The 21,363-nt window shown below is 49.5% G+C and overlaps 1 protein-coding gene across 1 annotated transcript; it reads right to left on the bottom strand.

Annotated features, from left to right (window-relative positions):
* Positions 1-384: 384 nt before the first annotated feature.
* Positions 385-8,969, bottom strand: LOC124511717 (optic atrophy 3 protein-like). The gene is made up of 2 exons (XM_047079091.1): positions 8,900-8,969; positions 385-902 (listed from the first exon to the last, which is right to left on the bottom strand). The coding sequence occupies exons 1-2, from the start codon at positions 8,967-8,969 to the stop codon at positions 385-387; spliced, it is 588 nt and encodes a 195-aa protein (XP_046935047.1).
* Positions 8,970-21,363: the final 12,394 nt, after the last annotated feature.

Here is a 21,363-nt window from a genome sequence, read left to right as displayed (position 1 = left end):
GTCCCGCCGGCCCACCTAGTAGCGAGTGGGTGGGATCCAATGGGACACGATCTCTTTCCATTACAGAGTGTTAAACCCGTGGACTGGGCCTGGGGGTGGGGGTGGGGGAGAGATGGGGGGAGGGGAGGGGGGGGGGGAGATAGGACAAAGGGACTCCTGTTGGAACAGAGTCCCTGTGGAAGGTACCTCCGGCCAGGTTAGTAGGGAGGCGGCCGACCAAAAGCCTGGCTGGATCAGCCCCAGTCCAGCCTCCCTTCCGCCCCGAAAGGGACCAGGTGGAATCAGCTGGGCAGGTTCCTCAACGGACCGTGTGGACAGAAGGCCATGTCAGAGTCGTCACAGCCCCGACAACAGCCACATCGAAGACCGGGGCCCTACAGTCCCCTATTCCTCGGGCGTCGCTCGGGGGGCGGACGGCGGGTCCCGGGCGCAGAGCCGGGCGCGCACCTCTCGCATCTGCGCCTGCAGCTCCTCCAGCGCGCTCTGCGCAGGCGCCGCGCGCACCTGCTCCTGCAGGGCCTCCAGCGCCAGCGCCAGGTGGCCCACCTCGTCCCGCATCGCCTCCCAGGCGGTCTGCCGCTCGCTCCTCTTGCGACGCTGGTGCGCCTGGTGGCGCCAGTACTCCAGCACCAGGCAGCCGCCGGCCACGAGGAAGACGGTGGCCTCACCCAGCAGCTCGGCGCCCAGCTCGGCGGCCGCGTCCTCATTGAGCGGCTTGACGGCTTCCGCCCTGAAGCCCAAGAGGCGCATCTTGGCCCGCATCTCCGCCCAGTGGTACACTGCGGGGGGAAGAGGGGTGAGGGATCTTTGGCCGCGGAGCCGCTGCAGGCCCCGCCCCTCGACGCCTCGGCGTCCCAGCCGGAGCAATGGGGACGCGGCCGCCGGCGCCAGGCAGTGGGCGCCTTAGAGACCGGCGCCGGGCCGGGTCAGTCAGCGGGCCTGGGGCGGCCCGGAGGGCATCTTCCGAAAGCTTCCAGTAGATTCCGGCAAGCAGCCGGGGCTGAGAAAGGCCGCCCCGGAAGGGCCGTCCAGAGCGGGGGCCGCACCTCTAGGGGGAGGGAGAGGACAGAGCCCGGGCAGAGGTAAAGCTGGCTCCTTGAGCGCGTTCCCAGTGCCCCCGAGGGCCAGCCAGGCTCCCTCCCGCCTCCCCCTAAGGTGGCGCGGCCACTTCTGAGCTCCCGAGGTGTGTTCGCTGTGGGGTTTGGGACTTCAAAAAGAGCTCGGGGCTTGAGCCACAGGCTGTGCCCACAACGTCTTTACCTGATCACTTATTCATGTGAGTGAGGAGTATCAGCATTGCCATCGTTTGGAAACGCAACGCAAGCACAGACTTGGTGCGGAAACGCGGGTCACCCTAGCAGTGATTATTAGCCATCCACAGACCGAGGAACTGATGGGGGAAAAGACGCGTCCTCGGGCTCATTACGAAATGAATTTCTGCAAACGTCCTATACATCACGTCGGGCAACCATCCCCCGGAGCAGCCACGCTGACCTGGTTGCCTTTCCTTCCTTTTAGTTAGAAGAATAACATAAGGACGTGGCGGGCGTGGTGCTGGGGGCGGGGGGCGGGGGATGATTTCAGCAACATGGAAGGGGGTGCACTGAAAAACAGAGAAGTCCACCTTCCCTACCTCCGGCTTCAGGCCTGCTCTTACTCAAACCACTTCTGGTCTTTTCTGCATTTATTTCTTCCAGTGTAACCCCATGATGCCAAATAACAAGCTTAAACCTCCATTTCTTGATTTGCTAAGTTGACTTTTCAAAAACGATTGTGTTTTCAGGGGCACCTGGGTGGCTCAGTCGGCTAAGCCTTCCACTTCGGCTCAGGGCACGGTCTCATGGTTCATGGGCTCCAGCCTCCGGTTGGGCTCTCTGCTGTGGGCACAGAGCCCTCCTCAGATCCTCTGTCCCCCTCTCTCTTTCTGCCCCTCCCCTGCTCCAGTGCACACGTGCTCTCTCTCAAATATAAAATAAAATAAAATAAAATAAAATAAAATAAAATAAAATAAAATAGGGGCACCTGGGTGGCTCAGTTGGTTAATCGTCCGACTTCAGCTCAGGTCACCATCTTGCAGTTCATGGGTTCAAGACCCGCGACGGGCTCTGTGCTGACAGCCGGGAGACTGGAGTCTGCTTCAGATTCTGTGTCTCCCTCTCTCTCTCTGCCCCTCCCCAACTCTCCTGCTGCCTCTCTCTCTCTCTCTCTCTCTCTCTCTCTCTCTCTCAAAACTTGAATAAACATTAAAAATTTTTTGAAAATAAATAAAATAAATGTTTCCTTTTCCTGCTGCCACCCATCCATTATGTGACTTTATAACATATTCTGCATCCCGTACTTGCCCCTGTCAATTTTTACAAGCGATTTTATTTACTTGTTTGTTTTGCGGGGGAGAAAGAGTGCACGTGTGTGGGCGCAAGTGGGGGAGGGGCAGAGAGAGGGGGAGAGAGAGAATCCCAAGCAGGCTGCCCACCATCAGCACCGAGCCTGACCCAGGGCTCGAACTCATGAACCGTGAGATCGTGACCTGGGCCAAAATCAAGAGTCAGCGGCTTAACTGACTGAACCACCCAGCCACCCTTACAAGTGATTTTAATTTTTGACTGCTTATTGGCAGTCTTGGTAATTGTAAATAATATATACCTTGTAAGTACTTGTTAATGTACTTGTTAAGTACATCAACAGCCCTACCCTGTCCTGTACACCTGTACTGGTTGTTATGCCCCCCCTCCCGGAACTTGCAGCTGGTGTCAGAAGGAAGGGTCTGGATGAGCCCCTAACTTTGCACATCTTAGGCCTTCCCTGCTCTCCTTGTCCCTGTTACATCTTCTGGAGCACAGCCCAAGTCTGAGGCGCCACCTGCAGTGACCCTCATCGCCTCTAGATGTCACTGTCCTGGTTCCCATCCCTGCTCTTCCTTCCACATTCTGGGAGCTTTCTTTAACTTCTCTATCAGTTTCAGAGGTTCTTGGCAGACATATTTGTATCTATGAAGCCTTTATATAGCCTTCTTTTATTTAAAAAAAAATGTTTTCTAGAAGATCCAGACATGCAGACAAGTTTTAGAGTCTCCACTCAGCTTTATCACCTCTGTGACCTGGTAAGTGAACCAAGTGAGAATTCTGAGAATGTGGGCCCAGCGATGCCCAAATCCAGGCGGGAAGTGTCTCTCCTAGGGCCTTCCTCATAGTTTTTTCCCTCCCTGCAGCCCCTGCCCTGATCCAGGCCTCTCCTCTCCCACCCTTACCTCCTCCAAGGCCCCACAAGGTAGCCTTTTTTTTTTTCTTTTTTAGGTTTATTTATTTATGTTGATCTTACTCTTATAGTTTGTAGATTCTTTAAACTGTATGTACCTACTTAGCTGAAAATAAGAACCATTTTTTCCTTCCCACTTCTTTTGCCATTTATTCCGTGACTCTTTTGAGACATCAAGGAAGAAAGTATATTTGCTGTAGAATTCTATCAAATTAAGGAAGTCCCCTCTAGTCTTAGTTTTCAGAGAGTTTTTTTTTTTTAATCATGAGTGGGTGTTTACTTTCTTTTTTGTTAAGCTTCTTTTTAAGTTTATTTAGTGTGTGTGTGTGTGTGTGTGAGAGAGAGAGAGAGAGAGAGAGAGAGCGAGCAGGGGAGAGGCAGAGAGAGAGGGAGGCATAGAATCCGAAGCAGGCTCCAGGCTCTGAGCTGTCAGCACAGAGCCCGCCCCGGGGCTCGAACTCACAGACCGTGAGATCATGACCTGAGCCGAAGTTGGCACTTAACTGAGCCACCCAGGCGCTCCTCATTCATAAATCTAAAGAAACAGTCCCTTAAAGGTAAGGGTTCCAAATGGAAACTCAGCCTAACATGGAAGGGAAGGGAATTTTCTGTCAAAATCTGTAAGTTAAACCGTGGTTGTCAAGCACGTAGTTAACAACGAAACCAGCAAAAGCAGTGAAATCACTCATGTTTGCTTTCCTGGCAGACTCTTCCATCCACAGGCAGGCTTTTGCCAACACACCAACAATTCTGAAATACTTCACTACTAATAAATGTCATAATTTCAAAAATAAAAAATAAAAAGAATGAGTGAGCTTTATACATTTCGACACAGAAAAGTTGCCAAAACACAACGTGCGGTGAAGAAATACATACAAGTCCTGAAAGACACATAAAGTATGATTAAAAACAAGAACATGCATTGGCTTCAGACGCATGCAGATCTAGGAAAAGTATAAAGTCTCACATGGAATTATACTCAGCATCGTCAGGACAGATGGCGGAGGAGGGAGGGAGAACTGATGAGGCTTTGGTTTTATCTTCTACAAAATGGGGAGGAGCACCTGGCTGGCTCGGTCGATAGAGCATGCAACTCTTTTTTTTTTTTTAGGTTTTATTTATTTATTTTGAAGACAGAGAGAGTGCGTGAGCTGGGGAGGGGCACAGGGAGAGGGAGAGACAGAACCCCAAGCAGGCTCTGCATACTGCCAAGCTCGAACTCATGAATGCAAGATCATGACCTGAGCCGAAATCAAAAGTTGGCTGCTCAACCGACTGAGCCACCCAGGCACGCTTGAGCGTGGGACTCTTGACCTTGGGGTTGTGAGTTCGAGTTCCATGTTGGGTATAGAGATTACTGAAAAATAAAATCTTAAAAAAAATTTTTTTTTTAAAAACAAACCCAACATTAGGAAGATAAATAACCCAATTAAAAGGAACAAGAGGTGGGGCGCCTGGATGGGTCAGTCCATTGAGCATCCGACTTCGGCTCAGGTCATGATCTCACAGTTTGTGAGTTTCAGCCCTGCCTCGGGCTCTGTGCTGACTGCTCGGAGCCTGGAGCCTGCTTCAGATTCTGTGTCTCCGCTCTCTCTGTCCCTCCCCTGCTCGCACTCTCTGTCTCTCTCTCTCTCAAAAATAAACATTAAAAAAAATTTTTTTTAAAAAGGAGCAAAAGCTTTGAAAAGAGACATCTTACCAAAGACATACAAATGGCCAATAAGCACATGAAAAGATGCTCAACTTATTAGTCATTAGAGGAACACAGATCAAAACCACAATGAGATACCATTTCACACCTGCTAGAATAACTATAATAGATACAACAACAACAACGACAAAGCCAATAGCTTTCAAGGTTTCAGAGCAAAAGGAACTCCCACATACCTCCTCCAGTGGGAATGTCGAAATGTGCGGCCACTTTGGAAAGCAGTGTGGCAGTTTCTTAACAAGTTAAACATCAATTTACCATAAAACCCAACGAACCCACTCCCAGGTATCTACGCAAGAGAAGTAGCATACGTCCACGTGCGTGTGCCCAAATGTTCGCGGTGGCGAGCCAAAAAGAGGAAACAACCCAAGTGGCCATTGATTGGCGAATGGATGAACAAAATCTGGCGTATTTATACAGTGGAATATTATTAATACATAAAAAGGAGGGTGAAGCAGAGATCCATGCTCCAACATGGATGAATCTTGAAAACATTAGGCTGAGTGAAAGAAAACAGACACAAAAGGCCACATAGTGTATGATTCCTTTTATGCAAAATGTTCAGATCAGGGAAATCTATAGTAGATTAGTGGTGGGGGGGTGGGGGTAGGGGTGTGGAGGGTGGGGGATAGAGGTATGGAGGGTGGGGGGTGTAGGCGGTCAAGGGGGTAGGGGGTGACTGCTAATGGATACGCGGGATCTCTTTAGAATGACAGAAATATTCTAAAATTGAATTTTGGTAATGGTTGCACAGCTATGTAAATTTACTAAAAATAATAAAAGAGTCCACTGGAAACAGGAACTTTATGGCGTGTAGATCCTACCTCAATAAAGCTGTTTAAACCAACAAAACAAAACACCAGAGTCTCAGAGCATCTCCCGTTGAGACTGGCAGATCCCGTCGTGAGCCGGGGTCACGCACTGATGACGGAGGCTCCCTGCTGAGCCCGAGCAGGACCCTGGCCAAGCAGCCGTGGCCTCAGGAATGAATGCTGGTATTTGTGGGGTGTTCGGTTTGCCAAAATCTAAGATGCGCCCCTGCCGTCAGCCAGGAACGGCGTGTAAAATGGAGAATCCCATGACTTCCCCAAATGGGGATTACTGTTCTGCCACAGGCACGGGGCCCGAGGCCAGCAGCTGGGGCCGCCATCGTGGCCACACGATGTCCCCAGGGACCCAGGCTCCCTCTCCAGCCTTACCTCCCTCGTTATGGGGCTTTTAGTCACATGCCCAAAAGACGCCCGAGGTCGCTCTGGGCACCTATATCCTCCTTCTAGGCAGTAGGCAGGGCAGGGGTGGTCACAAAGCATGTGCATCTGAGCTGTCCCTTTTTAGGAGGGAGCCACTGGATTTCCTGAAAACCCCAGAGAGTCGATTTCCCCTTCACTGCAGGGGAGCCCAATATTCCTGGCTGGCTACATGGTTGCACCCAATCAAACTGGGGTTCTCGTGACGGAGAAGCGGGGGGGGGGGAATGGTGACTTAACAAGGGACAAGAGTGCCTGCCAAAGTGAGTGCCGCTGGGGGGACCTGGCCTCTCTTTACAGCCACCAGAAGAGTCTTTGCTGCTCTCCCACCCTGGCAACCAGCTCTCAGGCTCACGGGCCAGGCTCAGTCACCTTGCTCCCTCTCCGGACCTGAAATCTTGAGCAAGGCTTCAAGGACGCTCCTCAAACTCCCTGAGCCACACTCACTGCAAGAAGCCAGAGAGAGGGCCCCTGGGTGGCTCGGTCGGTTAGGCATCTGACTCTTGATTTCAGCTCAGGTCCTGATCTCGTGGTCCATGGGACCAAGCCCCGCATCAGGCTCCGTGCCATCAGCACAGAGCCTGCTTGGGATTCTCTCTCTCTGCCCCTCGACCACTTGCATGCACTCTCTTTTTCTCTCTCAAAATAAATAAATAAACTAAACCTAATGGTTTGTTGCTCACAGAAACAGTCCTGACGCTTTAAAATGAACACATGTCGGGGCGCCTGGGTGGCGCAGTCGGTTAAGCGTCCGACTTCAGCCAGGTCACGATCTCGCGGTCCGTGAGTTCGAGCCCCGCGTCTGGCTCTGGGCTGATGGCTCAGAGCCTGGAGCCTGTTTCCGATTCTGTGTCTCCCTCTCTCTCTGACCCTCCCCCCGTTCATGCTCTGTCTCTCTCTGTCCCAAAAAATAAATAAACGTTGAAAAAAAAATTTAAAAATAAAATAAAATAAAATAAAATGAACACATGTCGGACTTCAAACTGTATTACAAAGCTGTCATCATGAAGACAGTACGGCACCGGCACAAAAACAGACACTCAGATCAATGGAACAGAATAGAGAACCCAGAAATGGACCCACAGGTGTATGGCCAACTAATCTTTGACAAAGCAGGAAAGAATATCCAATGGAATAAAGACAGTCTCTTCAGCAAGTGGTGCTGGGAAAACTGGACGGCGACATGCAGAAGAATGAACTTGGGCCACATTCTTACACCAGGCACAAAAATAAACTCAAATGGATGAAAGTCCTAAATGTAAGACAGGAAGCCATCAAAATCGTCGAGAAGAAAGCAGGCAAAAACCTCTTCGACCTTGGCCGCAGCAACTTCTTACTCAACACGTCTCTGGAGGCAAGGGAAACCAAAGCAAAAATGAACTATTGGGACCTCATCAAAATAAAAAGCTTCTGCACAGCGAAGGAAACAGTCAGCAAAACTAAAAGGCAACTGACGGAATGGGAGAAGATATTTGCAAATGGCATACCAGATAAAGAACTCATCAAACTCAACACCCAAAAAACAAATAATCCAGTGAAGAAATGGGCAAAAGACATGAATAGACACTTCTCCAAGGAAGACATCCAGACGGCCAACCGACACACGAAAAAATGCTCCACATCACTCATCATCAGGGAAAGACAAGTCAAAACCACAATGAGATACCACCTCGCACCTGTCACAATGGCTAACATTAACAACTCAGGCAACAACAGATGTTGGCGAGGATGTGGAGAAAGAGGATCTCTTTTGCATTGTTGGTGGGAAGGCAAACTGGTGCAGCCACTCTGGAAAACAGTGTGGAGGTTCCTCAAAAAACTAAAAATAGAACTATCCTACGACCCAGCAATTGCACTACTAGGCATTTATCCAAGGGATACATACAGGTGTGCTGTTTCGAAGGGACGCATGCCAATGGTTGTAGCAGCACTATCGACAATAGCCAAAGTATGGAAAGAGCCCAAATGGCCATGGGTGGATGAACAGATAAAGAAGATGCAGTATATACATGCAATGGAGTATTACTCGGCAATCAAAAAGAATGAAATCTTGCCATTTGCAACTACATGGATGGAGGGTATTATGCTAAGTGAAATTAGTCAGAGAAAGACACAAATCATATGACGTCACTCCTATGAGGACTTTAAGAGACAAAACAGATGAGCATAAGGGAAGGGAAACAAAAATAATATAAAAACAGGGAGGGAGACAAAACAGAAGAGACTCATAAATATGGAGAAGAAACTGAGGGTTCCTGGAGGGTTTGTGGGAGGGGGGGATGGGCTAAATGGGGGAGGCGCACTAAGGAATCTACTCCTGAAATCATTGTTGAACCATATGCTAATGAACTTGGATGTAAGTTAAAGAAAATAAATTAAATAAAAATTAAAAAATTAAATAAAATAAAATGACCACATGCTTGATCTATACCATTGCTGACTTTCTGGAAGTTTCCAATGGAACCTCATTCAGCGTTGAGCCCACTTTGCTCTCATCTCCGGGCCTTTGCATATGCCATTCCTCTTGCCTGTAACACTCACTCCTTCCCACACTCATCCTGAATTTTCGGGTCCTGGTTCAGAGGCCTCCTCCTGTGGGAAGCCCTTCCTGACCACCCTGGCTGAGTCCATCACCCTCTGTATGGGCTCTGCTGTCCTAGCTCCAACCGTTCTGGGTTGTCACTACCTGGGGAGGGGCCTGTCTCCTCAATCGACTGGGAGTCCCGAGAACGCAGGACCAAGAGTGTTTTGGTCATTCCCGTACCTCCAGCACCGCCTAGCATGGGCCGGGTACAGAGTGGGTGCTCGGGGAATATTTATTTATTTACTTATTTATTTTAATTTTTAAAAATGTTTGTTATTTTTGAGAGAGAGAGAGCCAGAGCGTGAACAGGGGAGGAGCAGAGAGAGAGAGGGAGACACAGAATCTGAGGCAGGCTCCAGGCTCCGAGCTTGTCAGCACAGAGCCTGACGTGAGGCTTGAAGTCACAGACCGTGAGATCATGACCTGAGCCCAAGTCAGACGCCCAACCGACTAAGCCACCCAGGTGCCCCTTGGGGAATATTTATTAAAAACATAAATAGGGGCGTCTGGCTGGTTGTTGGTGGAGCATGCGACTCCTGACCTCAGGGTCATGAGTTCAAGCCCCATGTTGAGTGTGGAGCTTACTTAAAACATGAGAATAAATTAAAAAATAAAAGCAAACAAATGAATCCGTCAATGAATAAGTAACTTCCCGACTAATTACAAAAGAGCAAAAGGCACTTTTTGAGTGGACAAACCCAGTGGTCACCACCTACAGGGAAGACACAGCATCACCCACTGAGTTTTCCTGTTGAAAATGTTCATTCTGAATCTAATCATGAAGTCAGAGTGTGGGTCGCTTTCTGCCGGACAACTGAGCTGGAAGTTTGCAAAAATCCAAAGTTATACAAATCCAAAATAGGTAGAGCTGTCCTGGATTTGAAAAGATTAAAGAGACAACGATAAAATGTAATGTGTGGGCCACGATGGAGTCCTGGGTTGGGCAGGAAAAAAAAAAAATCTATAGAAGACATTTTGACATTGTTGGAGAAATTTGAAAACAAGCAGTTTCTTAGATGACATTATGCAATTATGAAGCCTTGTCTTGGTGGGGCGCCTGGGTAGCTCAGTTGGTTAAGCGCCTGACTTCGGCTCACGTCATGATCTCACTCACAGTTCGTGAGTTCGAGCCCTGTGTTGGGCTCTGTGCTGACAGCTCAGAGCCTGGAGCCTGCTTCCAATTCTGTGTCTCCTTCCCTCCCTGCCCCTTCCCTGCTCACGCTCTGTCCCTGACTCTCTCTCTCTCTCAAAAATAAGTAAACATTAAAAAATTGAGAGAAAAAAGAATTGTCTTGGTGTATGATGGCATTTTGGATTATGTGGGAGAAGGTCCTTGTTCTTTAGAGACACACACCTAAGCCTTTTAGCGTAAAGTGCCGTGACATCTGCAGACGAGTCAGTGAAAAAAAAAATCTGTGTATGTAGAGAGGCACAGATAGAGATGTAAAGTGTTATGGACCACATGTTCGTAGGCTCCCCCAACACATACATTGAAGTTCTAACCCTAGATGGTATTTGGAGGTGGGGCCTTCGGGAGGTAATTCGGTCTAGATGAGGACATGTGGGCAGGGACCCCAGGAGGGGACTGGTGTCCTTAAAAGAGGAGAAAGAGGCCCCCCCCAGGCTTTCTCTGTCTCTCTCCACCATTTGAGCACACTGGTGAGAAGGCAGCCTTCTGCAAGCCTGGAAGTGGGACCTCACCAGGAACCGAATCTGCCAGCACCTTGATCTTGGCCTTCCTGGCCTCCAGAACTGTGAGAACATAAATGTCTGTTGTCTAAGCCCTCCAGCCTGTGGTGTTTGTTTTTGTTTTTGTTTTTGTTTTAATAGCAGCATGATCTTAGACAAAAGCATGCAGATCTAAGATATTTGAAGTGCACAGACAGGGCACACAGTGTGAACAAGTGCATTTGGGGATTCATTGCATAGTTTTTTTCCATTTTTCTGTAGGTTTGACAATTTTTCTTTAAAAAAAAAAATTTTTTTTAACGTTTATTTATTTTTGAGACAGAGAGAGACAGAGCGTGAATGGGGGAGGGTCAGAGAGAGAGGGAGACACAGAATCCGAAACAGGCTCCAGGCTCCAAGCTGTCAGCACAGAGCCTGATGTGGGGCTCGAACTCACGGACCATGAGATCATGACCTGAGCCGAAGTCGGACGCTTAACCGACTGAGCCACCCAGGCGCCCCTCCCATTGTTAGTTTCTTAAGAATAATTCCGGGAAATGACACTGTTGGATCTGATCATATGTACATTTTGGATTTTCCTCTTTCATTTAACTGAGCAAGTCCTCAGTATTCAGAGGAGAAAATTTGAAAATCGAGACCATCATAAAACCTACCTGGCAGAAATCATCAGCATTTATTTACATTTTGGTGTATTTTCCTTATATATTCTTTATCTTTTTCTTTCTTTCTTTCTTTCTTTTTTTTTTTTTTTTTTGTATTTTAGTTCTCCCTGACATCTCTTTTTTTTTTTTTTTTTTAATTTTTTTTTTTCCAACGTTTATTTATTTTTGGGACAGAGAGAGACAGAGCATGAACGGGGGAGGGGCAGAGAGAGGGAGACACAGAATCGGAAACAGGCTCCAGGCTCCGAGCCATCAGCCCAGAGCCCGACGCGGGGCTCGAACTCACGGACCGCGAGATCGTGACCTGGCTGAAGTCGGACGCTTAATCGACTGCGCCACCCAGGCGCCCCATCCCTGACATCTCTTTTGAAAAATTGTCGGGGCGCCTGGGTGGCTCAGTCGGTTAAGCGTCCGACTTCGGCTCAGGTCATGATCTCACGGTCCGTGAGTTCGAGCCCCACGTTGGGCTCTGTGCTGACAGCTCAGAGCCTACAGCCTGCTTCAGATTCTGTGTCTCCCTGTCTCTCTGCCCCCCCACCACCACTGCTTGCACACTATCTCTTTCTCTCTCTCAAAAGTAAATTAAAACATTTAAAACAAAGGAAACTAACAACGGGATGCACAAAGATTTAGCGCAGGGTCCCTGAGGCCCAGCATGGCTCTTGGGGAGGTTCTTTCCCGCTAATTGCCAGGATGGTGCCCTCCAGGGCAAGAGAGGGGCTTGCTGTGCCACTGTGTGGTGTGGGATGTGTCCATCTTCTAAGCTTAAACCTCCAGACTCAGCGGGGTGCCTCACATGGGGTGTGGAGATTACTTAAAAAATAAATTAAAAAATTAAAATAGGGGCGCCTGGGTGGCTCAGTCGGTTGAGCGTCCGACTTTGGCTCAGGTCATGATCTCGCGGTCCGGTCTGTGAGTTTGAGCCCCGCGTCAGGCTCTGGGCTGATGGCTCAGAGCCTGGAGCCTGTTTCCGGTTCTGTGTCTCCCTCTCTCTCTGCCCCTCCCCCGTTCATGCGCTGTCTCTCTCTGTCTCAAAAATAAATAAATGTTAAAAAAATTTAATAAAAAAAATTAAAATAAAGCTCAAGATCCACAGGCAAGGGGGAAAACTCTGAGGCGTCTCGTACCTGGCCTCCCATCTCCTGCACGATTAAGCACCAGTTGCCCAGAGAAGTAACCTGCTCATTAACGTACCTGATACAGACTTCCTTCCCTCTCTCCTTTCACTTTTCTCCAAAAGAACATCTTGTTCCTTCCCCTCAAAGAGTCACAGGATAGCAGCAGTTCATTCTCCCTGCCATTACTTTTATTTTTAAGTTCTTATTTTCTTTTTCTTAGTAATCTCTACCACCAATATGGAGCTCGAACTCACGACCTCGGGATCCAGAGTCACATCCTGCTCCATCTGAGCCGGCCAGGTGCCCGTCCCTGTAATTACTTTCTGAAGAGAGTAATACGGGGCCATATTTGTAGGGAGAAAAAAAAAAAAAAAAAAAAGTAACTCAGTTGTTTAAGAGATACTGAATTTCGGCTGGGAATGATGAAAAAAGTTCTGGACAAAGACGGTGGTGATGGTTACACACAGTTGTGAATGTACTGAACGCCACTGACTTGTATACTTAAAATGGCTACAATGATCTATTGTATGTGCTGTATGTTTTGTCAATTTAGCAAGAAGAGGTAATTTGGCGATGAGAAACCCACGTAGGTACTGCTCTGTTTCACCCCCAGCTGGCCAACAAGCACGGTGTACTGCCATGAAGTTCTGACACTAATCCCCAGCTGGCCAACAAGCACGGTGTCTAACCATCCAGAGTTAGTGTGGGCTCCACAGGGTCAAGGCTCAGTCCCACAAGACTGCCTGCACTCCAGGTAGCAGCCACGAGTGGGGTTCCCGAGCCACCCGCACGTCTGACCAAATGGCTGCAAACTGGGGGGCTCCCACAAACCCCCTCCGGTTCGAGAACACCCTGAGAATGTTCTACCTACCATTGCGGCTTTATTATTATAGAAGAGACACAGCAGGTGAGGTGTAGGAGGGATTGCGCAGATTCCATGGGAAAAGAATGCTTTCCTTCGGGCACTCAGGCCCCTCAGGTAGGCAAGAGGAATGGCTAAGTGCTTGAACCAGAAAATCAGGCTGGCTCAGTCATAATCTTATTTTAGGTATTTCCACCAGCCCCACCCAGAGTCACCTTGGTAGCATAACAAAGATCCATTGATCCCTTATGAATTTAACAAAGGCTTCTGTTCGTGGCAAAACATGAACAGATACCTTCTGTATTACCCTACAAGTGAAACATTAACATAATAATTCTGTATTACCCTACAAGTACTCAGGGAGTTACCTAACAGTCTGGCGATGGGCAAATAGAAGATACAGACTGTTTCCCCCCACGTGCTGTGGCCGCCATGTGATGCCATAGGCATCAACCAGGGGCACCCAGATGCAGGCTGGGAGTGCCCACTCCTTATCTTCTCAGGTACAGGTCTCCCACCACAAGCCTCCTCTGGTCTCCTCCAGCTGGAGGCTCCTTCACCCTCCCTCACACCTCTCTCTCCCCTGGAGCTCCCTTTCTCCTGGGGCTCCCATTCCTGCACGGAAGGCTCCATCCCTCCGAAGGTGAGCATGATGTGGGGTAAAGGGAGGTCTGGCCCCTCTGGGGTGGCCAAGCAGCCACGAGGGACACAGGATGGAAGGGATTTCTGGGGACGTCTGCGAGGCAAACGCCTCGCCAGGTGCCCCTCGCTCTCTCCATTCTTGCCCATCTTTGTCTGCTCCCAGGAGGCAGGGATGGCACCTGGGCGAAGCGGTCCTCTGTATTCTGGCGGGCACTCACTTTGGGCAGCGCCCACGAGGGAGGATGGCGATGGGAGAAAGGGCACAGTGGGGCACATCTCTCCTGTTGTGCCGCAAGGCCGCAGCGGCTCTGCCCTTGACCTACGGCTACGGTTCTTGCCCCCACTCAACTGGGATGGACTCCTGGTGCCCTTCTGAGATCTTGGGATGCTATCGGCTTTGCTGTGTCCAATCCCTGGGGGCCTCGGCATCCTCCCCAGACCCCTTCACCCTACCCACGCCATCGTCCTGCGCTGGACTCTCTTCAATAACCAAAACTAACAAAGGAAACAAAAAGGGGAAGCTGGCAGGGCTCCCTAGGGCCCTCGGGGACACTCCCCATGGTGGCCATGTCTGCACATTCTGTACCTCTTATGGGGACACCCTCCCCTCCAGAACTGCTGCTGAAGCCAGTGTTCCTCTGGAGACCAGCTCACAAATGGACCTGCCTGGCGTCTGGGTGGCTCAGTCGACTGGTTGAGCGTCCGACTTTGGCTCAGGTCATGATCTCACAGTTAGTGGGTTTGAGCCCCGCGTCGGGCTCTGTGCTGACAGCTCAGAGCCTGGAGCCTGCTTTGGATTCTGTGTCTCCCTCTCTCTCCGCCCCTCCCCTGCTCATGCTCTCAAAACAAAAAAACGTTAAAAACAAACAAACAAAAACAGCCCTCACCTGGCCAAGGGTGAAGCCCTCTCCTCTGAGACTCTTTATTGATCACTTAAAAGATGGATACAGAGCACTCTACAGGACAATTCTCACTTTGTACATATGTGTATATCTACCAACACACATACAACGCATTACTTTTTTCCTCTACACACACGTGTGCGTGCGCGCAGAGGACGGGAAACGTGGCTAGAAGTTAACGGTGGTCATCTCTGGATACTGGGATTACAGGTGATTTTTATCATTCCATTTTATGTTTTTCAGTGTTGGTGAGTTTTCTGTAGAGAGCCTGCTGTGGCTTGAAATATGCAGAAAAGAATGACTGGGAAACAAAGAGATGACTGGAACGGAATGCATTTCTGTGCGGACCAGTACAGACCAGTGTCCTCGGGTCTCTGGTCACGCAGGGCCTCCTTTCCGTGCCTGCTCTCCTTTCCATGGTCCAGGCCCTCTGTAACCTGGTCGCCGACCCCTCATTCCTGCCACACTAAGCCACACACTCTAAGAGGAACGTTAAAAAATTGTTTTTACGAATTTCCTTCTCACTCGCATCTCTGGGCCTTTGCACATGCTGTTCCCTTGGCACCCTGTCTCTCCTGGACTCTCTACCCCATGCACCTTCTTCCCTTTGTGGATTTTAATCTGTATCCCTTTTCTGGAATCAACATGACTCAGCTTTTCTGAGTCCGGTGAGTCCTTCTAGCAAATCACTGAGCCTGAGGTGGTTCGGGGGACCCCCAACACCAGGAGATTCAAAGATTCAAAGACGTGGTTCTTGCAAAATCCTTCATAAGGTGCCTGGGACCCAATAAATGAGAAATGCAAGAGATTCAGTTCAGTGCCTCAGTTGCCTCCTCTGCAAACTGGGGGTCATAATCATCCCATACTTATAAGCAACCATAATTATGGATGCTTATAATTTGGGGTGAAGGAGCTCTTCCTGAACAAGGGAGGGAAAGTAAGAGCCATAAAAGAAAAGATGAGAAAACCTGGTTTATCAAAACTAAAAAACAAAAACAAAACCAAAAAACTTTTGTAGGACAAAAGACCCCCTAAACAAGCATTAGGGACAAGGAATGCAGGCATTTCTCAAAGGAATTCGAGTGTCCAATAAGCAGCTGAAAATACGCCAAACCAGTTAGGGACCGTCCAGAAGCACAGCCCATGTCCCCCCTGCCAAGCTTCTTACCCCTCGGCTCCCATGAGAGGTCGGCCAGAAAGTGTCCCCACCTCAAGCAAGGGGCCAAGGGGTGGTATGCAGATTCTAAGAAGGGCACCTACCAGTCACTAGGAGAAAGACCGAGCAGCCTACAAATAGGGGCTGTGGTACATTGGGTAACGGACCCCAACATGTCCACATCCCAATGCCCAGAACCTGTGAGTCTCACTTCCTATGGCAAAAGGGACTTTGCAGATGTGATGAGGTTAATTAAGGATCTTGAAATGGGGAGGTTATCCTGGATTACCCAGGTGGGCCCTAACCCCAGTGACAAGTGTCCTCATAAAATACGGGAGAGACGACACAGACGCACAGAGCAGAAAGCCACGTGAAGACAGAGGCAGAGACCAGAGGGATGTGGCCGCCCTGGAACGCCGGTGGGGGCAGGGCAGGGGGGCACCAGCAACTGGAAGAGGCAAGGAACACGTTCTCCCCTTAAGGGAGGGAGGACTGACCTGCCAACACCTTGATTTCAGTCCGATGACCCCGGTTTCGGTTTCCTGTCATGCAGAACGGTTAGAGAATACAGACGTATTGTATTAAGCCAGCGAGCTTTGTAGTTTGTAACGGCAGCCACAGGAAACTTACACAATGGACAAAAGAATGCAACAGATACTTCACAAAACAAAATACTAAGAATCACCGATAAGCTCATGTAAAGATGCTCGACACCATTACTCATCTGAGAAAGATCAATTGAAACCACGGTAAAATACCTCTACATACTTGCCAGGAGGGTTAAAATGAGAGGGGAGAGAAAAAAGAAAAGGAAGGAAGGAAGGAAGGAAGGAAGGAAGGAAGGAAGGAAGGCAGGCAGGCAGGCAAGCAGGGAGGGAGGGAGGGAAGGAAGGAAGGAAGGAAGGAAGAAAAAGAAAGAAAGAAAGAAAGAAAGAGGAAAGGAAGGAAGAAAAGAGAGAGAGAGGAAGGAAGGAAGGAAGGAAGGAAGGAAGGAAGGAAGGAAGGAAGGGAGGAAGGAAGGGTGGGTTCCTGGGTGGCTCAGTTGGTTAAGCCTCTGACTCTTGATTTTGGCTCAGGCCATGAACTCATGGCTCACGAGTTCAAGGCTTGAGTCAGGGTCTGTGCTGACAGCTCAGAGCCTGGAGCCTGCTTCAGGCTGTGTGTTTCTCTCTCTCTCTCTCTTTCTCTCTCTCTCTCTCTCTCTGCCCCTCCCCTGCTCACGTTATGTCTATCTCTCTCAAAAATAAATAAACATTTGGGGCACCTGGGTGGCTCAGTCGGTTAAGCGTCCGACTTAAGCGTCCGACTTCAGCTCAGGTTATGATCTCACGGCTTGTGAGTTCAAGCCCCATGTCGGGCTCTGTGCTGACCGCTCAGAGCCTGGAGCCTGCTTCAGATTCTATGTCTCCCTCTGTCTCTGCCCCTCCCCTGCTCATGCTCTGTCTCTCTGTCTCTCTCTCTCAAAAATAAACAAACATTAAAAAAAATTAATAAATAAACATTTTTAAAAAAGAGAGAGGAAGGAAGGAAGGAAGGAAGGATGGAAGGAAGGAAGGATGGAAGGAAGCAAGGAAGGAAGGAAGGAAGGAAAGACTGAAAGGAAAAAGGCAAGACTGTCAACATGAAGCATTGTCCGGGATAAGAAGCTGCTGGAACTTTCACACAGGCTGGGGTGGGGGAGGATTGGGAGGAGAACAGCATACCGTAGGGTCAATTACTTTTTTAAAAACTGGCGGTTTCTCCAAAGGGTAAACATACTCTCGTGCTATGACTCAGCAATCCCACCCCTACATATACCCAAGCGCAATGCCCACCCAAGCCTTGTGCCAGACCAGTCCTAGGAGCTTTGCCCCTAACAGGGAAAGCCCAGAGACCTGCCTGCTGGCCAACCGGTCACCGGTAACCCACCCACTGGCAACAAAGAAGAACAGACAATTGCAACACAGAACAACACAGATGCATCTCTCAGATACTATGTTGAGCAAAAGAAGCCAGATTAAAAAAAAAAAAAAAAAAAAAAGGAACATTCCATAGAGTCCACTGATACAAAGTTCAGGAACGGGCAAATCTAATCTACAGTGCCAGAATTCAGGATAGTGGTTACAGCTGGGAGGATGTGCCCTTTGAGCCAGGTGGACACATCAGATGTGACAGAACCCTCGGTGACCTGCCTCCCTCCAGGTCACGACCGCCCTTACCTGGTGGGGCATGGCCTGAGCACCGCCGTTCCAGGGCGAGGGGATCTTACTCTAAAACCAGGGTCCCAAGTCCAAGCCCGCCACCTCCACTTCCTCCTTTCTCTGGGGGGTCCCAAGTGGACACCAGGAGCGTTCCTTGATGGGGGGAGTCGAGATAAAGAAGGTCAGTGACACAGCACGAGGGCAAGCTCAGTGACGTCAGAGGTTACCAAGGATGAGAACTGCCTTTCCAGCCCTCGCTGGCTACAATTCAGAATAGCAAAAACCTGCCGCTCAAATCTAAAGCGACCGGGGGATGGGCAAGGGCAGGGGCTCTGACTATTTCCTCGTGCCTGGTCCTGCTACGGCCTCCCCATCTTAGGACATGACAGCGTTTCCCTTCTAGGTGCACAGAACAAAAACGTTGAAGCTGTCAGTGGCGCCCCCACGTCCCATCGCTCAGCAAATCCTGTCTGCCCCACCTCTGAAATATTAGTATGCTCAGAACCCCACTTCCGCCCACCTCCACCGTCTCTGCCTGGTCCCGCCACCATGGACAAACACGGTCGTCTCTCCGCTGGGCTGACAACCTCCAGCTTTGCCCCTTAGAGCCTCTGTCGGGGGGGATCCCAGGTCAGCTCACGTCCCTCCTCTGCGCAGAGCTCCCCGCGGCTCATGTGCCTCGCCTGGAATAAAAGCCAAAGGCTCGAGGAGCCCACTCTATGTAGGTTTGTATAATACATACATATGCATATGCCTTTCTTTATGGAACGGAATACGAGAGAAAAGTACCAGAATGCAACACATATGGGAAGAGCAATTATTGTTTAGAGAAACTTATGTTCTGACAATATATATAACATCTAACATATGACGTTGACATATGTGTTATATATTACATACGATAAGTTCTATATGTTTATGATACATACGAGGTATATATGTGACACGTGTATGTGTAGTTTTTCTTCGTGAAAATACAATACGAAATATCAGACTGCACTGCACAGATTAAGGGTATTTGGTGAAATTTTCATCCCAGTGGGTACACACACAATACATATATATATATATATATATATATATATATAGTATATATATATATATATGTATATATATAGTATATATATATATATATATATGTATTGTGTGTGTACCCACTGGGATGAAAATATATATATATATATATATATATATAGTATATATATATATATATATACTATATATATATATATATATATACATACTGTATGGGAGGGGAGGGAAGCCGGGCTGGGTCGGCCGTGGCTGAGGCGCGATGCTTCAGTCAATCCTGTGGGCTGCCCAGAGCTGGGACGGGCCTCCAGAGCTGTGCCAAATGAGACAAGGTGCCAGCCTTCGCTCCCACCCCTGACTCCCCTTGCTCACTCTATCCCGTGGGTCAGTAAACTCTTTTTGTGTTGATTTATGGGACCTCTGTGCCCAACGTGGGGCTCCAACTCATGACCCTGAGGTCAAGAGTGGCACCCTCTTCCGACTGAGTCAGCCAGGAGCCCCCGGGTGGGGGCGGGCAGTGAACTCTTCACGTCGAGGGCCAGGCGGTAAATACTTTCATCCCTGAAGGCCACAGGATATCCATCGCAAAGACTCAACTCTGCCGGTGGAGTTCTTACAGCTGCCTTTGGGGCTCATCTCAGAAGAGCCACCCTGATTTAAATGAGCCACCCCCATCACCCCAGAACTCTGCCACTGGACTAGCCCTTTACTTCTTGACTGTTCATCCCCTGCACTAGATGTCAGCTCCGTGATGGGGAGAAGCCTGATCTCGGTCCTGGCTGGTTCCCAGCTACTAGAATGGGGCCAGGCACACAATAGGTGCTCGGTAAACGTTTGTCTAACGACAGAGTGGAGGATGTCCACTCCATTCTCCTTTGGGCATGCTCCCCTCCCGCTGTCCACTGGGGCCGGGGGCCCAGGCCTGGCCACTCAAGAGTCACAGTGGCTAGCACAGAGATGGTCACGTGGGCCCATGAATCAGGCAGGGGCTGAGCGAAGTCCATTTTCTCTAGGGGTGGCTTTCTCCAGGCAAGGGCCTGCCCAACTGGGAAACCAAGGCAGGGGACAACAGGGCCCGCCAGATGGGAGAGGCGGAGCCCTCGGGACCCGGTGTGAGGCTTCTGTAAGCCAGTGTAAATGGGTTTCTGCTTTTTTCCACCCTAGTCCTGAGTCCCTCAGGTGGGAGGGGTCTGGATTCAGTAAGGCCCCTTCTTCCCTCATCACCGCGGGGCAGGCTAACATTGGAAAAAGAAACGTCTGACTGGGCGGGTCCCCCCACTGGACTGTGAGCTCCACGAGGGCAGGGTTGGGCTGTCTTGGTCACTGCCTGGGACCTCGGCACGACATAGAACAGGGCCGGGCACACAGTGGACACCTGAGCGAAAGTGGGGAAAAAAATTTAAAAAGACACTTTTTTTCCTCAGAATAACGGATTTTTTTTTTAAAGCTTTTATTTATTTAAGTAATCTCTACACACAACGTGGGGCTTGAACTCACGACACCGACTGAGCCAGCCAGGTGCCCTGAGATTAAAAAAAAATTTTTTTTAAATGTTTATTTATTTTTGAGAGAGAGACAGAGAGACAGAGACAGAGAGAGAGACAGAGACAGAGACAGAGACAGAACTTGAGTGGGGGAGAGGCAGAGAGAGAGAGAGAGAGAGAGAGAGGGAGACACAGAATCCGAAGCAGGTTCCAGGCTCTGAGCCATCAGCCCAGAGCCCGACGCGGGGCTCAAACTCACGAACCACGAGATCGTGACCTGAGTGGAAGTCGGACGCTTAACCGAATGAGCCACCCAGGCGCCCCCCCCCCGAGATTTTTTTAAAATATATATTAAAAAATACATCAACTTGAAGACAACCGACCTCATTTGCATATTTATTCTACCCCTCTCCCCAAGTCGCAAAGGTACACAAAAGTTTAGTAGGAAACCAGAATGATGACCAATCCTCCAGCCTCTGCCTCGTGCACTTTGAGAGGGGATTCCTTGCATTTCCACACACCCTGATCCTACCCGCCCCCCAACACTCACACAGTGGGTGAAGCCGCTGCCTCCCACAAGGACTGGCCACATGGAAGGCATGCGGGGCTGAGTGCTGAGTCTCAGAGCTGTGACAGCAATGCCACGTCAGGGTCAAGACTGGGCAGGGGTTAGGAGCTTGGGCTGTGGTGGAGACTGCCCCTCTCCAGGTCCCATGTTGCTTCTTCCCTGCCTGCGTGATCTTGGGCAGGTGACTCCCCCTTTCTGTGCCTCAATGTCCTCATGAATGAAATGAAAAAAATACTGTTAGTAGCCACACCGTTATTGACATAATGGGTGT

This window comes from Lynx rufus, unplaced genomic scaffold (genome assembly GCF_022079265.1).
Source record: "Lynx rufus isolate CCGP_SWC_20201006 ecotype Redwood Valley unplaced genomic scaffold, mLynRuf1.p SCAF_16, whole genome shotgun sequence".
In the NCBI taxonomy this organism is placed as follows: domain Eukaryota; kingdom Metazoa; phylum Chordata; class Mammalia; order Carnivora; family Felidae; genus Lynx; species Lynx rufus.
This window is presented reverse-complemented; position numbering and strand designations above follow the sequence as displayed.